Consider the following 18,406-nt stretch of genomic DNA (forward strand, 5'->3'; position numbering starts at 1 on the left):
ATTGAATATAATTTTTTCAATGTTTTATGTACTGTGCTGTAGTATAAATTTATATCTATAATTCTCTATATTTCTTGTGCCCATTTCTGCTGGGAACTCCCATCAAGGGGGTAGCCGTGGCAAAAGCGTCTCCATTTATCCCTGTTCTTATATGCCTCCCCACATATACTGTTCCACCATTGTTTCCTTTTTATCCCTCCTGTACTCATCCATTCTGTTTCCAATGTTGCAAGTGGTCTTCCTTTCACACTGACATCTTTGATTTTACTTTTATGCACATTTTTTATGCACATGTTGATTCCCTGTCTTGCATTCTTTCTGAACGCTCAAACAATATGTATACATATGTATACAAATCGACATTGACTGAGAACCAATCACTTTCCTCTCTTCCTACTCTGCACATGTCTTACATCCTTTTCACTGCTTCTAAAAACTTGCCTCTCACACCATATATTCTTTATATATTTCCTTGTGCTACCTCACAAACACGGGAGACAGCAACAAAGCAAAAAAAAAATATGTATGTTATTTAGCGAGGTAGCGCAAGGAAACAGATGAAAGAATGGCCCAACCCACCCACATACACATGTATATACATACATGTCCACACATGCAAATATACATACCTATCCATCTCAACGTATACATATATATACACACACAGACATATACATATATACACATGTACATAATTAATACTGTCTGCCTTTATTCATTTCCATACATTCTTTGAAGAATTTATGTGAGAAATACTTAGAAAACCAAATGGTTTTGTATGTAGCAATAGAAAACCAAATGATTTTGTATGTAGCATTTATGGATCTCGAGAAGGCATACGATAGAGTTGATAGAGATGCTTTGTGGAATGTATTAAGAATATGTGGTGTGGGAGGCAAGTTGTTAGAAGCGGTGAAAAGTTTTTGTCGAGGATGTAAGGCATGTGTGCGAGTGGGATGAGAGGAAAGTGATTGATTCTCAGTGAATGTTGGTTTGTGGCAGGGGTGTGTGATGTCTCCATGGTTGTTTAATTTGTTTATGGATGGGGTTGTTAGGGAGGTGAATGCAAGAGTTTTGGAAAGGGGCAAGTATGCAGTCTGTTGTGGATGAGAGACCTTGGGAAGTGAGTCAGTTGTTGTTCGCTGATGATACAGCGCTGGTGGTTGATTCGGGTGAGAAACTGCAGAAGCTGGTGACTGAGTTCGGTAAAGTGTGTGAAAGAAGAAAGCTGAGAGTAAATGTGAATAAGAGCAAGGTTATTAGGTACAGTAGGGTTAAGGGACAAGTCAAGTGGGAGGTAAGTTTGAATGGAGAAAAACTGGAGGAAGTGAAGTGTTTTAGATATCTGGGAGTGGATTTGGCAGCGGATGGAACCTTGGAAGCAGAAGTGAATCATAGGGTGGGGGAGGGGGCGAAAGTTCTGGGAGCGTTGAAGAATGTGTGGAAGTCGAACATTATCTAGGACAGCAAAAATGGGTATGTTTGAAGGAATAGTGGTTCCAACAATGTTATATGGTTGCAAGGTGTGGGCTATGGATAGAGTTGTGCGGAGGAGGGTGGATGTGCTGGAAATGAGATGTTTGAGGACAATATGTGGTGTGAGGTGGTTTGATTGAGTAAGTAATAATAGGATAAGAGAGATTTGTGGTAATAAAAAGAGTGTGGTTGAGAGAGCAGAAGAGGGTGTGTTGAAATGGTTTGGTCACATGGAGAGAATTGAGTGAGGAAAGATTGACCGAGAGGATATATGTCAGAGGTGGAGGGAACAAGGAGAAGTGGGAGACCAAATTGGAGGTGGAAAGATGGAGTGAAAAATTTTTTTTTTTAATATCTAAAACATTATTTTAAATTGTATTCAGAGTGATGAATAGCCTTTGAAGCTCCAGTTTTTGGCTTATAATCGTAACTTCTGTAATCTAATCTAACATGGGAAATGGTAAACATGTATGAAAAATAGTTAAATCATATAAGAAAAGACATATAATTGGTATTTTATTGTTTTTATTGTTTTTCATATTGGTAGTTTTCATACATTCCTGAACATGCCTGACATGTACAAGTTCAAGACTCTGATATGATACTGATCTGATCTAATAAGCGTTTCTTCTATATGATGAAAATCATTTTGTCTTATCTGGTTACATACGATAATGTTAACACTGTCTAAAGGAAACAAAATTAATGTGTATATTTATTTGCAACAAGTCAACAATAAGAGAACTTCCTCTTCTACCAGTGACTATGATTTGGTGCATATCCAAGGAAATTCCTGTGATGTTGCATACATAAATTTAAAAAGGAAATAAAACATACTGTACTAATCAGTATACTTCAACTTAAAAGTAATAATGCACTTTCCATCCTTAATGGAATACATCAATCACCACTGGAACTGAAAGACATAACTCTTGGTAAAACTAATAAGCTTTGCAAACTGGTTATAAAACTGAATCGATGAAAGTGTATTGTCAAGAGCTGCATAAGAAGCAACCCTACCTCAAGTTTACTATCAAAATTGCACAATTTAAAAAAAAAATGCAAGGATTCCGCTTTTTTTCTAAACAGAATAATCGCTGATACAACTGACAAAGTATTATGCACAACTTTACATGTAACCATTTGATACTTGAGATTTTTTAGTGATTTCTCATTTACTGTAATTACATTTATTACATGTATTTACCTATTATTATATTACAGTCCCATATTATAAGATGCATCCAAATACATATATTGTTACTAACTTATATAGTATCTTAAATTCATTTCGTCTAAATACATATAATGTTTTAAACTGAAATATTTTAAACAATACTTATTTTAAAATTAAACCCTTGCGGAAAGAATTTTATAATATACAGTACCTTTAAAATTAACCCTTTGCACTCAAAGTTTATCCATGGATTGCAGTTATGGGAAGTATTTTTGAAGATTATAAAGATGATCTCTTTCCTTTATGTAGATTTCTAAAGAAGCAGACACTATTATCCTTCAGTGCCATGAGGGGCCAATCAGTATTCCAGAAGCTTTCCCATATGGCCTCTAAGGCCACTGACCCCCCAATCTACATGGACCTTAATGCAGTGGTGGGGTTTGTGTGGAGCAGTGATGGCTTGAGCTATGGTAGCGGGGATTTTCCTTTCCCTGGTAGGTTTAACCATACTGGAAAGGTCAAGCTTGAGCTCTCAGATGAACACATGTAGGCTATTTTCCCTCCTATACTTTTCGTTTTTCCTTTCCTGTTCTTTCAAAACTGAAATTGGCCATTTGTTTGAGTTAAAGTGAATTTCCAAGATATAATAGTTTAAACTGTATCAAGAGCGCTGAATAGCTTAGATGCTCCAGTGCTTTGCTTGTAAGCCTAAATTTTATAATTCAATCCAATCCTAAGGTCACTGAAAGATGTACCAGTATTTATTTCCTATGAGGCTGAGAAAAAAGTCTTGTAGGCCTAATAATAATGTTTCTGTGATACCAAAAAAATCTAAAACTATAAGAGTTAAAAGGCATGTATGAATGCCACAGTGACTCTGATTCTGACCTTTTTTATTTTTTATATATGTTTTTGCATTTATCTGCCAATACCTTGCAGGCAATCTTAAGCATAACATTTAATATTTATTTAAGGTATACTGTTGATTTTAGTTAGATTTAAGGTAAAACCCTTCACACTGAAGTATTTCATGCTTGTCATGCCATGAAAGTATGATATTTGGTTTATGCCCTTGAGTGAGTTGAAGATAAAATTGGAATATATCTTTAAGATCAAACAATAATTCAGTTTGTTCTACGTATATGAAAGAGGCATCCCTTGTCTTCAATATCTCCAGATGGGAAGACAACTGCTTTTTTGGGGTTCAAAAGAAACAACCAAATGGGTAGCAACCATGAGAAGGGGTGGACTGGGATGCATACGGTTTTGACTGCAAGTCTGATAAAATTTAAAATTGTAATCTGAATATGTTTAGTTTTGCCAATTAATTAGAACACCCTCCAAAGACTTGCTAATTCAGGCCTGAGATAATGTCTTAACCAATCACAAATGACTGTTAAGAGCTTCTGACACGACTGATAATACTGATTTACCCTAAGTAGCCTTGCCACTAATCTGTGTGATAGCTGACCACAATTTCATCGTGACTGCATTAAGTAATTGTTATTGTAAACAGTACAGTGCAAAGGGTTAAATGAACAGCCAGATGAAATCACTCAACATAGTCTAAAGATTGATTTCATTTGATATAATTTGTAACAATAAAAAGGTACTCACAAGTACACCAAAATCGGACGGCTTTAACATGAATCTCCTTGATTCTTATTAATACAGTATACATATATATATATATATATATATATATATAAATATATATATGTACAGTTGTGCAGGCTTTGATATAACAATGGGATCATTTTAAATGTTCCAGCTTAGATTTCAAAAAACTTATCTTCCTTATTTTTCAGACAAAACTCAAAGCCAATGAGGTCAGTTTCCAGAGTCTGGATAAGGTAGCATGTTTTGCTCTCCATTTTTTTTTTTTATGAAAAGACACTGTGTACCTCGTAAAAGTTAGTTTCGTAAATATCGATTCCAATACCATGTTCCCAATTGTCTACCCACAAAGTGTCCATTTCCAAAGGATTGTGATCTAGAACCCCTAGTGACTGAGTCACATATCTAAAGCTGACCTGCTGATGAATTGACATAGTTGTTAGTCATGGTGACAAATGAGCAAAATGTTGCTAGGAAAACTTGAAATGAGCAAGGAATTTCTTCTAAATTAATTTTGATACAGTGGTTAAACAAGTGGGCAGGACCAATAACCAAGGCCCTGGTATCCATTAGTGGAATCCACTTAACCAACTTTAGAAGACTGAAAGAATTGGGCTTTTGATATAAAAAGTTTGCTAGCTTTGATGCTGAGTCTCCTTTTATCATTGTCCCATTGAAGGGAGCAGTACAGGTGGTGAAAAGAGCAGTGGGGAGCATACATGTGGACAAATTTACTCTTCCTGAGGACAACAACATGGGACTGGTTTTGCTGTTCATCATGTTGGGAAATTCAATGAGGATTACCAGCCGCACAATGGATTGGCCATAGGTTCACCCTTTGTGCTGTCTTGGCCTCCATTTACAAGGGACAGTGGAGGAGGATTTTTATAAAAATATCTTGAGTGGTATGATGATCAAAAGATGGGGCACCATAAATGTAAAACTCCCTCCCCATACAAATAATTACAAACTACATCCATGGACATAGCAAACACTTCAGGAATATAGTAGACTGTGAGGACTAGAAAAAGGAATGGGGCAACAAAAACAGTATGGTGTTCAAGACCCCGTGTAGCAGATTGAGAAAAATTATGATAAGACTTGTGTTGCTTACAGGTGAGGCAACATTACCATGGAGCTCATGTAAGACATCAGCATGTCACAAATGCTCTGGTGGTCCATGTGGACAAGGGAGATGCAAAGATTTCATGAGGAAGGAAACATGAAGACCAGAAAAGCTTTAGAAGCAGCCCATACTGCAATTTAAACATTGAGATCAAAGCACCTCGTCAAGGATGACAACAGAAATGATGTTCAGTGACAGGCCAGTTTATGGCAAGCGAGTGCCAGTAATGGGCAAAGAAAGTAGCTACACAAGTCTACATCCAGTAACTTGATCACCAATTTTGTATATACGCTTGTATACCTGTCATACTATATCATTTTCTTAAAGAAGACTTCATCAAAATTAATTATGAAGAATAATAGCTTTTGCTCTTAAGTTTTCCTCATTATCTTTTTCTGAGTGGTTATAGGTTGGAAAGCAAATTTCAAGCATATTTTGAGGTTGAAATTTGACTAAAGACGATCAAGAGGGACAAGACTTAGTAAGTATAACAACAAAGAAATGCTATTTTTATGTAAATAGTGCACATCGTGCTAAAGGATCATTGTGACAATGATAAGAGTTCAAAAGCTTGCAGTCTGTGGTACTATTTTTGGCACAGGTAGATTTTTTTCAGATAAATGTAATGAAAAAAAATTTCATTATATTGGAATGTATTACATGCTTGCTACAGGGTTCTGTACAAATACATAACAAGAGAACTGATAACTGGATGGGGATTACAGGTAAACCTCTGAAATAATAGGAAGAGTGGTCATTATCTTAGAAGTTGTATCTTAGGTTAAGTTGCATCTCAGGTTGTATTAACCAAATTCTACAGAATACACCATGGGGATTTACTTTAGGATTCCCCTTTCATGAGTAACCATAAGATGGAATATAGGCCTCATGAATGAACCATGGTCATACATTACAGATAAGCAAGGTTCAAATGCTTCTTACTTGGTAGATTGTTTGATGCATAGTCTGCCATTATAGATGACAGTGTATATCAGTATGATGGTAATGGTGGCTACTTAACCTGCCAGTAATATGATACTGGAACCAGATATTTGCAAAATCATTATCTAACCACACTTCATTAACCCAACTTGGGTATAAGTAGGCTAGTTTAACTATTCAAATTTTAAAATGTTTTTATTTGCCCATAAAATCTTACAACTATACTTAATAAAATGAAAATAGACCAGTTTACAAAGGAAACGTTTGGTCAGACACAACAGATTTAAAACTAGCATGTTACCATGCTGTGAGGGGGAGGCTCCCTTAGTCGGGCCAGATGGCATATGATGTCAACTTGAATGATTTCCATTACTGTGTCCTTATTACAAGTTGCAAAGCAGAGGCAGTGCTGATGAGCCCACTGGTGCATATCAGTAATCTGATAACTATCTCTGGGGTTTGTCTTTCGTGGAGATTATAGCACTTGAGTGTATGCCAACCAGTCCCACAGAAATGTGTGATCATTATTTATCACAGCATTTTAATCATGTAGCTTCAGCTGATTTGAGGTATTTCTTTGTTGTTGATGCTTACATGGATGATTGTAATTTGTAATGAACTTGACTTGGAGGTCACCTCTAAATTTGAACAACTGATATTCAGAATAAAAAGAACCAAGGAGCATTGCTGTATCCTCAAGGATGGCGATGTTTAATCACCACTTATAGCACACCATACTGACAAGCACCATTAGTTATTATGTATTACATACAGGGTATGCCAACTAATTTACTCCCCCGCATAATATGTACTTCCATAAGATTATGCATTCTTTTAGACTTCGTAGGTTATCTTGAAGTTATATTCTAGACTATAATAGCTTACAGTCACACACTGGTATAAAATGTATTCTTGGGTCAAGCCATTTGGGTTTAGATTTTGTTTGGCATTATGACATCTTGGACTTTTAAATCTGAAGCTTATGCCTCGGATCAGCAATGATTTTTTTTAAGAAAGAAAATAATTTCGAAGAGGTCATGAATATGTTTGATGTGACAAAATTTAATATGTTGGAGAGTGATTCATCATTTCATGTTGGCTAACTGGCCAAAATCATGTTTGCTGATACTGGTGCTATCATTTGCAGTTTGATTCACTCTTATTTATATATATATTTATTATAATTGATCAGTGTTTCCCTGCGTCAGAGAGATGGTGCCAGGAAACGGATGAAGAATGGCCTGTTCACTCATATACACACATATACATAAATGCCCATACGCATATCAACATATACACATATATGTATACATATACCTACACAGATGGGAATGAATAAAGGCAGCAAGTATGAATTATGTACATGTGTATATATGTGTATGTATATATATATATATATATATATATATATATATATATATATATATATATATATATATATATATATATATATATATATGTATACATTGAAATGTATAGGTATGTATATGTGTGTGTGTGGACGTTTATGTTTATACATGTGTATGAGAGTGGGTTGAGCCATTCTTTCGTCGGTTTCCTTGCGCTACCTCGCTAGCGTAGGAGACAGAGACAAAGTATGATAAATGAATAAATGAATACATACACAGACATTTACATACATACACATGTTCATATTCATACTTGCTTGCCTTTAATCCCTGGTGCCACCCTGCCACACAAGGCCACAGCATCACTTCCCCCCCACTTCAGCAAGGTAGCTCCAGGAAACAGACAAAAAAGGTCACATTCGTTCGCACTCGGTCTCTAGCTGTCAAGTGTAATGCATCGAAACCACAGCTCCCTATCCACATCCAGGTCCCACATACCTTTCCATGGGTTACCCTAGACGTTTCACATGCCCTGGTTCAATCCACTGACAGCCAGTCGACCCTGGTATACCATATTGTTTCAATTCACTGTATTCCTTGCATTCCTCTCACCCTTTTACATTCAGGCCCCAATTACTCAAAATGTTTCTCACTCCATCCGTCCACCTTCAATTTGGTCTCCCACGTCTTGTTCCCTCCACGTCTGACTTATATATCCTCTTTGTCAACCTTTCCTCACTCATTCTCTCCATATGTCCAAAACATTTCAACACACCCTCTTCTGCTCTCTCAACCGTATACTTTTTATGATCACACATCTCTCTTACCCTTACATTTTACTCGATCAAACCACTTCAAACCATATATTGTCCTCAAACATTTCATTTCCAACACGTCCACCCTCCACCGTACAACCCCATGCTCCACAACCATATAATACTGTTGGAACTACTATTCCTTCAAACATAACCATTTTTGCTCTCTGAGATAATGTTCTCCCTTTCCACACATTCTTCATTGCTCGCAGAACCCTCTCCCACTCCCCCTCCCTCTGACTCGCTTCCGCTTCCATGGTTCCATCCACTGCTAAGTCCACTCCCAGATATCTAAAACACTTCACTTCACTTCCAATTTTTCTCCATTCAAACTTATTAGGGATAAAAACTGAAGGCTCAGCACCTCTTTCTCAGTAAATGAGTTCAATGGTTTCCTCAGTTGTTACATCATGAAGCTAGACACTGCATTCCATAACATGAACTGCATCTAGCTTGAAAGACTTATGGAATCTGAGGCTGAATCAGATTTGGTTGCACTGTTGTTTCACATGCAATCCCATCTGCAACTTAAATTTGTTCCCCATGTGACGTAAAAGCCCACAGTGCAAGGTTATGTGAAAAGACTGAAAATTTTTATTTTTGAAGTTTTCTAGAAAATGGTTAGAGCATTTTGTTTTTCTTAATGACATTTATAGTACAGTTGAAGGTAAAAGGAGGAAAGGCAGACTCTGAAAGAGATTGTTTGATGTAACAAGAGAATTGTTCAGGGCTAGTGGTATTTCAGATATGGATACGAGAGGAATGATTTCTGGCTGAATGAAATGGAAACATTTTGCGTTGTTAGGTGGCGTAAATGAAGATAATGGTCTTAACTGACATATGAAATGAGTTTACAGTGAGGAAGAGTCAGGACTATTTAATTATGGAAGTTCATGTTTCACTTTAACACTAACTGTGGGGTGAAAATACGTTTGAGAACTTTAAATGGCTTGTGTACCTGATCCACATCATGGAACTTGGAGCAGCTTTAATAATGACAATTGATAGAGAGAGAGAAAGAGAATATCTCATTACACCTAAATTTTTTTTAAGAATTTTAATATTAATACTATACCTTTCATTTTGGTAAATTGGTAGGCACAACATGCAAATATGGTTAAAAGCTCTGCTGGGTGGGACCAAAAGTAATTCTGTCTCCTTAATTTTCTATCCATATAAAAGTAAAAACTATAAGATTCGTAACCAAATAAAAATAGTGTCAGGTCACACAAATAAATCTAGCCAATTTTTAAGCAAGATTCTGTGATTTCCACCTTAAAGTTGTGATTGCAACTTTAACACCGTATGCTAAGTAATGCCGCTCAAACTTGTGCACCATCTCTGCATTACAAAAGGCTTCAGTACGTAGTATTTCATTACCAGCATCAGGAAAAAACAAAATGATGTTTGAAGGCTGGAACTAAAAAGTGTTGCATTATTTAGTAAAAAATATCTTAGGATAATGACAAATACCAAAGGTACACTAAATCAATTCAGCTTATTTCAACAGGGATTTGAGCTGAATATTCTGCACTGGATTTCAAGGCAGTTACATGTGTTATTTGAAGTAGAGTAAATGATCTTGTGCAACCACTTGCATACTGAGTTTGCAAAATTGTGTACCTACCATGTTTCCACATGCAAACAGTCACTCACCCATTTTGCCTCCTCCATGCCATATACTAAATTTTCACCTGCCACAGCAAGCATTTTTTTTTCTTTTCTTTAAAACAATGCCATGAGTCCTGTTTCATCTGCAATGTTATTCTCTTTTAGAGAATAGTTTTCATTTTCCATGAATATATTAAAATCATCAATTTTTCCTCCACCAGTTTACCAGGTGGGAGTTTTTCACCATAGGTCTTGAGGAAGCAGATGCCATTATGCAACTTAGGTTTGTTAAATCATCCAGCTGCAAAGCCACAAGGCTAACTAGATTGTACTTTGTGATGGAACTCTGGCCTTTTCACACAAAACTGGCACAGAAATGGGTATGCCTTCATTGCACTGTTGTTTAAACAATTTGCACACAAGTCTCAAGATTCAAGCATTTTATGATTAGAAATGCCATTATTAGATTCACACTTAATTTTACAAGCTTTCCATGATACCTCTTAATGATACAGTCATGTTACCAATACCATAAGACCCAAACCAGGTGACACACTGATGTCATCTAATTTTGATAGGATTTCTAAATACTGTATATTACTAAATATAATATGCTTTCCCCTTTGCAATCCTACATCCAGAATATCAATCAAATATTTTCTTGATTCTATTATATTGGTGTACTTAATGAAAATATTTCACAAACAACTGAGAAAACCACAGAGCTTTACTGCCATATGTTCAGACAGTGAAATCTACAGCATGGTATACAAAAAGGCCAACTCTGGAAACTCACACTTGACACTTATGATAATCTTGAATGTGTTGGTCCACAGATGTTGGGAGTTTCAGGTTTTCAAAAAACCATTTTATATTCAACATGTATATATTTATATCTACAAACAATTACCTTTCTGCCCTTGAATACCCTTATGTAGGGCTTCTGCAGCACTGAGGAAGCCATCCTTATTCAATGGGTAGGACCACAGGTCAAGAAGTCTGGTGATGTGTACCTTTGTGTTTGGTAAGCACGGGACAACTGAGGATTAGGTGTTGTGTGTAGGAGTTGCATCTTGGTCATGTTTCTGAAGAGATTTTACTCTGATGATAAAACCTTACCAAATGTGACTTCTCTCGCAGTGTAACCACAAGCAGACACAGACTGGTGTGGAATGTGTGGTAAGCTCACCATCTAGGAGGGCAGAGATGGGCATGTCTGAAGGTATACTAGTCCCAACAGTATTGTATGGATGCAAGGCATGAGATCTAGATGAGAATATATTAAAGAGGGGGAATGTGTTGGAAATGTAGTGTCTGAGGACAGTATGTTGTGTGAGAAGGGTTGATCAAGTTAGAAATGATTTTACTCCAATGATACAACCTTACCAACGATGACTGTTCACTTGCAATGAAACCACAAGTGCTATCTTGTGTCGGCTCTTTGCAAAAGCAGCAGACTCTTCTCATCCAGACCACTCCATAACTAACTACCAGCCCCTAAGTAGAAATAATAGCTTTACCATGTCTCACACTTTATCAACCTATACTAAAAAATTCCCTCTCTTCCAACAAACACATTGATAAAACATACATAAACCCAAATGACCAAAAGAGCAGTGACTAACTGCCCTCTTAACCTAATCCTAAGATACCACTCTACCAGACATAAATTCATCGAACTACACTCCCTAAGCATGTTGTCCTTTCTCATCCAGATCTTGGACATCACCCATCTCTTAAGCACTACAAGCACCAATTCGACATGTTAGAAGACCCATTATGTCCAAGATGCAATGTCTATAGTGAAGATGCTAAACACTTACTCCTCAATTATTCTGTGGTCACCCCACAAAGGCATACTCAGCATAACACACTCTTTAATCTGTAACCCTGCCCAGTGGACAGAGCCACCCTCCTGAGCACTGCTCGAGTCCCATAGAAGGAGCTCCTAAGGTATGTGGTAATGTAAGGTACATACACATAAAGGCACTGGACTCTGTCTGCAAGTGGTTACTCTGCAAGTGAGAATCACTTTGGCAAGACTGTATCATCATCAATAGACAGAAAAGAGTACAGTCACAGTCTTTTAGATAACCTTTTATCATTCTAAAGGAGGCCATCTTTGCTCTTAATGGGATGCAGTTGTGAAGCTGCAGGAGCCCCATAAAAGGGGGTGTATAACTAAAATATATGCATTTATACATATGGAATTAGTAACATTTTGTTTCAATAGATTTCCACTTGATATACTGTTGTTTTCTCATTATATATGATTATCCCTCATTACTTGATGGTTTACTCACTGGAAAGACTGTTTACTGAAAACAACATTTGATTCAAAAGGTACTCATTAACCAATTTAACTACTTATTTTGCATTATATACTCAAAACATTACTTTCTTCATGTAAAGGAAGTAATAAAACTGCTGTCACAGAAGGACCCTATGATAAGGGTTGTTGAAGGTCAAAGCAACTATAAGACAATAAATAGTAATATTAAGAATAGTCAAGTCAACCCTTCTTAAGCAATACCTACTCCTTTACACATTACACCAGTCAACAGTTTCACTGTAGCTGCCATAAGTTATCAATGAACAATAATTCTGCTATTAATGTTGGCAAACAAAATACATAACATTCTCTGAGTTTTGGTGAGGGGAATCTAAACCTATTCTATCACTCACAGCATCTGAACATATACTATCAAAACTATAGAAGGCTTCTATACCAACCTTCTAATAGACAAGCATATGCAGCCTTTCTATCCTTGTATGTACTAACAATTTCTAATTCTGTAAATCCTTTACTCTTAACCAACTTTATCACTCATGGAAGATATTGGCATTGGCAAATTTGTACGTCTTGATAATAATACCAAATTCTTCCTTCAAGACAGCTATTCTGAAAGACAGCTATTCTGAGACTGTTGGCTAGTATGGACATGACTTGACAAAATTGACTCGCACTGTGATGCAAAGCTTTTTAAGAGGATTATGTCAGAAAATGCAATTTGCATCTACACTACTCGCAACAGCTGTTAAAATTATCACACTACTGGCGGCAGTTTCCGCTAGGGATATGACTTCCTTAGAATCTGAACCATATTCACTATATTTATGCAGTGTGACTGAATATATATCAGAAAACAGTACTACAACAAAATTAATAATCCTTTATATCCTCATTGTTTTCATTCTTGTCTGCCATTTCCCACCTTAACAAGGTAGCAGCAGGAACAGACAACTGGTCTTCAAAGGAAAAATCTTCACTTGGCTCCTTTGGAAAGTAGTTATAAAAAGGGGAATTCTTCAGCCCCCTCTTAGTCACCTTCAATAACACACCAGATACATGAGTATTAGTGTCTCCCAGCCTTATTCTATGAAAAAACTTTCACGAGTTAAAAAGTTCTACTAAACTTAAAAAGTAAAGCAGTTCTTAAAGATACTCTACTGCATTATATATTCCCTAGAAGCATTAAGTTACCTTTTAAAAGCATATCTCAAAATAAATCTTTACATAAGAATATTATAAATTTCATACTGATAACATGGTGAAAGCAGATGATGTTAAATTTTGGTATAAGACATGAAACCATTCAATACAGTGATTACCATACCTGACAACTAAAACAGCTCACCAATGGGAGCATTCTGAAGCCACAAGTCATGTAAGAAGTTATACAAGTCGTCCGTAACTCCTACCTAGAAATAAAAATACTGTATTTAGTTTTATTAGCAAAACTATAATTCTACATGTGGAAGGTACTGTGAGCAAATGATGCAACTTCAGTTATCCACAATTCAATAACTGGGATTATCCAAATCTCCTACCTAAAACTGTTTTATATCAATTACCTAACTATTAACTGGAAAACAAATATATGCAAAGATGATGCTTGTAAATTTACATTAACAAGTTTTGCCTGTGTTTGTTTGTTTGCACATGCATGCATGCGTGCATGTTGTACATGTATTTGTGAGTAAATTCTTATTTTTCAAATGGAGAGGGAGCTTTGGACTCGTGGGGCCCTGTCGCTTAACCTCCTATTTCCATGGTGTAGGTTAATGAACTTTTCAGTGCCAGGAACATTCACTTTCTCCCCATGTACAATAGCTAGTTTTACATATGCATATCCCCTATTTTCCAGTGTAACCCTGTTCTAATGGACTCTAAAGGAAGGAAATTCAGCTTCTAACAAATCTTTTGGACCCACGAGACAGATTGTGTTCTAATGGAAAATTTTCCAAAGATCTATTATGTTACACATTTAGTCCAGTAAGGTAAGGACTCACTGGGCTGAGTTTGTGATCTAATGGAATAGTCTGCAAGTTCCAATCTTCAGGATAGGACACTTAGATTCATAACAGGAAACTGGTGTCAGGAAAACAAGTGACAACCTATTGCATGTCATCTTGAAGGAAGTTTTCTTTATTTCATTTATATTCCCTGCACATATAGAGTGAACCCTTTTATAATATGGTAGTTATGTTCCCAGAAAACACTATTGTAAATAAAAGTATGTCATATAAACTGAATTATGAATGGGAAAACAGGGTTATGTTCTTAGACATGATAAAATTGCATAATAAACTGAAGAATAAATGGAAAAAAATAGGGTTTATGTTCCCAGATATAATAAATGTACAGGTACAACTGGTCCTTGCTCCTAATGACCCACCATCTAGTGTTCTGCTCATCCAGTGTTCATAAAAAAGTGATGTAATAATGGAATAAAAATTAGAAAAAACCATGCTGGGTAATATTGGATGACAGCTAGTCAAAGGTGGCATCATTTTACAATAAGTAAAAACCAACTCAAACTCCATGAATGAGGTTGAAGGGGGAACTCTAGGTGATGGTGGCAGGTGATGAAGGAGTGACTGCCACTACTTGGTGATTCCTCCTGGCGATACAACCCAAATTATTATGTTGAAAATTTTGTTTAATGTAATACATTGTTCAATTAATATCCTATTTCAGAACTAACATATAAGAGGAATATGATAACAACAGACCTTTAGGACACCATGATACATAGGATGGGCTCTAAAGGAATTACACTTCTGATAGTCCAGAAATGTAATTACCTATTTGTGCAGTACAGAGAGATCTCAATTCTACACTTTTAGGGTCCCATCTCTTGAACTATCTCGAACATTTGTATACTTACAGCATTTACAGTTTTATCCCTTAATTTATTTGAACCATCTACCACCATTACACTAAACAATACTTGTTCACCCATGTTGATACTTAATTGAACTGCACAGGAAAAGTTTTTTCACTCATGTAGCCTCATCTTTTGAACTTTTCCAACTATCATACTTCTTAAATTTCTGTATACTGTCCATATTAACCATGTCTTCAGTTATTTTATTCTATTAATCCACTACTCATATTATAAAGTACTTTTCCCCTATCTTTTTCAACAAGAAACCTTTGGACCTTCTCTATTAAGTCTTAGTGCTTCTTTAAGTGTGGTGACCAAACTTGAGAAACATTCTAGTTTTGGCCTTTTGTAGGATTTTTTTTTTTTGTGTGTGTGTGTGTGTGTGATTACATTCATGTTGCTCTATCTCTTTGACACTGTATATACATGCCATGTACAATGTCTTTACATGTATGTATGTCTATGCTGTATAAGTGAGCATTCTGGTAACTGCTGCTAATCCTAACAGTCCTATGCTACTCAGCATCAGTACTCAAATCTTTATATGTAATTCTAAATGAACCTTGCCATAAAAATGAAAATGAAAATGTGATAGTTATGACTAAATATTACAGTGTGCCAAAGAAGTAGTTAAACTGAACCTCATAGGGAAGACTTTCAGCAGGATCTCCCTGAATGGGGTGGAGTAAGGGCATCAAAGCTAGCTTAAAGAAGGCGATGTCACTGGACAAAGTTGGAAAAGCCAAGAGTATAAGGATAGGAATGTATGGAGAAGAATGACTGGGAAGTCAAACAACTGACACTTTCATATGTCTACTTGGCTTCTGGTGAAAAAGGTGAGAGTCACACCATACCTTTCTTTTTCTCCTTTCATATTTGTACAGTGTACCTATATGCTTTAACAAAGATAACACAAAGCCTTTCTCAAAAGATAAACTATATTCTTTACACAAAGTCTAGTGCAGTTTAAGAAGTCTGCAGTCCATCCAAATATGGCAATTACCATAATAACCTTTTCACAGATGAAGTATATGGATTCTTTGCTTTGATTTTTATTTCCACATCATTAAGTATACTTCATCCTATTTTGACAGCAGGAAACTCTGTTATGGATACAGAAAAAAGAGAAATGTTAGCTCTGAAGGATGAAAAACCATCTCTCTACTATCCTGATGAGCATCTGAGGAACACTTTCTCAAAGGAATGTTAAAATACTATTTTACACCCCTAATTAGGAGTATCCATGTGGCCTTATCTCTTTAAACCACTACAAACATGAACCTGACACATGCTCATTTACTGGGCTCAATGACTACAGCAACCCACCCAAGCCTAAGACATCAAGGTGCAGAGATGGGTGAGGTAAATCTCACTTCTTCCTTCTTCCAATTCTTTGAAACTTTCCATAATTCTCACTTTCTTAAACTTGTAAAATCTCATTTCAGTCTTTTAGATCATTATACTTTTTTTGCAGTGCAACATCTAGTGTAACCTTTGGTTTTCCCCTTTCAGGGATTTTGGTGATTCTCTTATCATGGTCCTTAATATTTCTAAAACATTTAATATGAAGTGGAATGTCTTTTCTTTCTAGATATCCTTTTTTTGGTTTTTCTACTTTTCTTTGATCTCTGATACATGGCTTCCTTTCTAACTATGCTATTGCAGGAGTTGGTGAAGAACTGTATTCTATGTCTTATCCTGTCAACAATGATGTCCCTCAGGGTTCTGTCTTATCACTGACCCTCTTTCTTCTTTCCATAAATGTTTTTCTTCAGTCCCTAACTTTATCTACTCTTACACCAAATATTCAACTGAGTAATTCATACCTCAGCTCACTTTTCTCCTGACTCCCGATTCTTTGATTGTAATGTTGGAGACATGGTGGGTAATTCTGAATCCATCAAAATAGAACACGCTAATTCATTTGACCATTCCATGAAACATTAAAGGTTACAAGGATTAAATATAGCCTTACTTGGAATATGCACCTGGTAAAGATTGGCTTTAATTAAAACTGATAGAAAAAGGCCACTTGCTTGCAGCACATTAGGCAAGAGAAGAGCATACACAAACGGGTTTAGCTGTCAATATCCTTGATGGAAGCCAGCTGATATTCCCATGAGGAAAGGAATGTGAACTGAAGGGGAAGGTAACAGTTGTTTATGAATGTAATGTTATATCTCACCAATACTAAATTCTCCAAAGGTGCCTTAAAATTTTACAATCTTCATTTAAGTATATGGATCAAGAAATCTTTGGAAGTAAACATTTTATGACACATAGTAGACCAAAATTGAATCATGCTTCTCAAGTTTGGTCAATGCACCAAAAGAAAAACAAAGATCTGATTGAGAGGGTCCAGAGACGAGCAACTAAGATGGTACCAGAAAATTAAATCTTTAAAAAGTGGATGACATCAATAACTGTCCTCAGGTAATGGTGGCCAGCATCAACTGATGTTCTGGAAATAGTTGCCAAATTAATTGATATTCTAACATTTCCTCCCTCTTCTTGAATATCCAGCTGACTTATCATAACATTAGTGGCTCACAAGGGTCTGTCCCATCACTAGAAAAGCATGGGAAAAATTCTGCTCCCCTCAGTACTCTTACAACCTCATTTACAGGTACACAGTCAGTGGTCACAGTTCATACATAAATGGTGACCCAGGTAAAAGTATGTTGATTGTTAGATGACCTAAGTTACTAGAAGGGACATTTATGAAGTGTAACAGTTGGTTAGGAAAGCTAACAGAAATAACATGAGAAATGTGAGGAAATAAGCAACTTAGAGAATGACTTCAGCAAGATTAGAGATTATGTACATAAGAGGGAGGGCTGCAAAGATGCCCCCTGATATCCTTCTCTTATATCGGGTAGTCAAAATTGTCATCCACACGCTTCTTTATCCCTTATTTAACAATGGACTAGGCCAACAAAAAGGTAATAATATAATTTTCTGTGTGTTTTCTGTTACCTTTGAATGCTTATCTATCATTTCTTTGGGGATTCTTCTCCACATACTATGATGGACTTTTGGGATCATGCTTATCATTTAAGGGTAAGAGAATTGAGCTATGATGGGAGACTCACAGCTGCAAATTTGTCTGCCGAGGAGGAATG

At 36.3% G+C, this 18,406-nt stretch overlaps 1 protein-coding gene across 7 annotated transcripts in view; it reads right to left on the reverse strand.

The window, feature by feature from the left end:
• Positions 1–1,983: 1,983 nt before the first annotated feature.
• Naprt (nicotinate phosphoribosyltransferase) overlaps positions 1,984–18,406 on the reverse strand; it is a 58,131-nt gene continuing 41,708 nt past the window's right edge. For 2 of the 7 annotated variants that reach the window (XM_071691672.1, XM_071691676.1), the window contains 2 exons: positions 13,731–13,815; positions 10,981–13,441 (listed from right to left, as the gene is read on the reverse strand). In XM_071691672.1, coding sequence (XP_071547773.1) covers positions 13,738–13,815 — 78 coding nt within the window. In that variant the 3' untranslated portion in view covers positions 10,981–13,441; positions 13,731–13,737. Of the gene's footprint in view, positions 13,816–14,529; positions 15,018–18,406 lie in introns of those variants that run through there. The other 5 variants (XM_071691671.1, XM_071691675.1, XM_071691670.1 and 2 more) reach the window with 5 other exon arrangements.

Source organism: Panulirus ornatus, chromosome 51 (genome assembly GCF_036320965.1).
Source record: "Panulirus ornatus isolate Po-2019 chromosome 51, ASM3632096v1, whole genome shotgun sequence".
Lineage (NCBI taxonomy): Eukaryota > Metazoa > Arthropoda > Malacostraca > Decapoda > Palinuridae > Panulirus > Panulirus ornatus.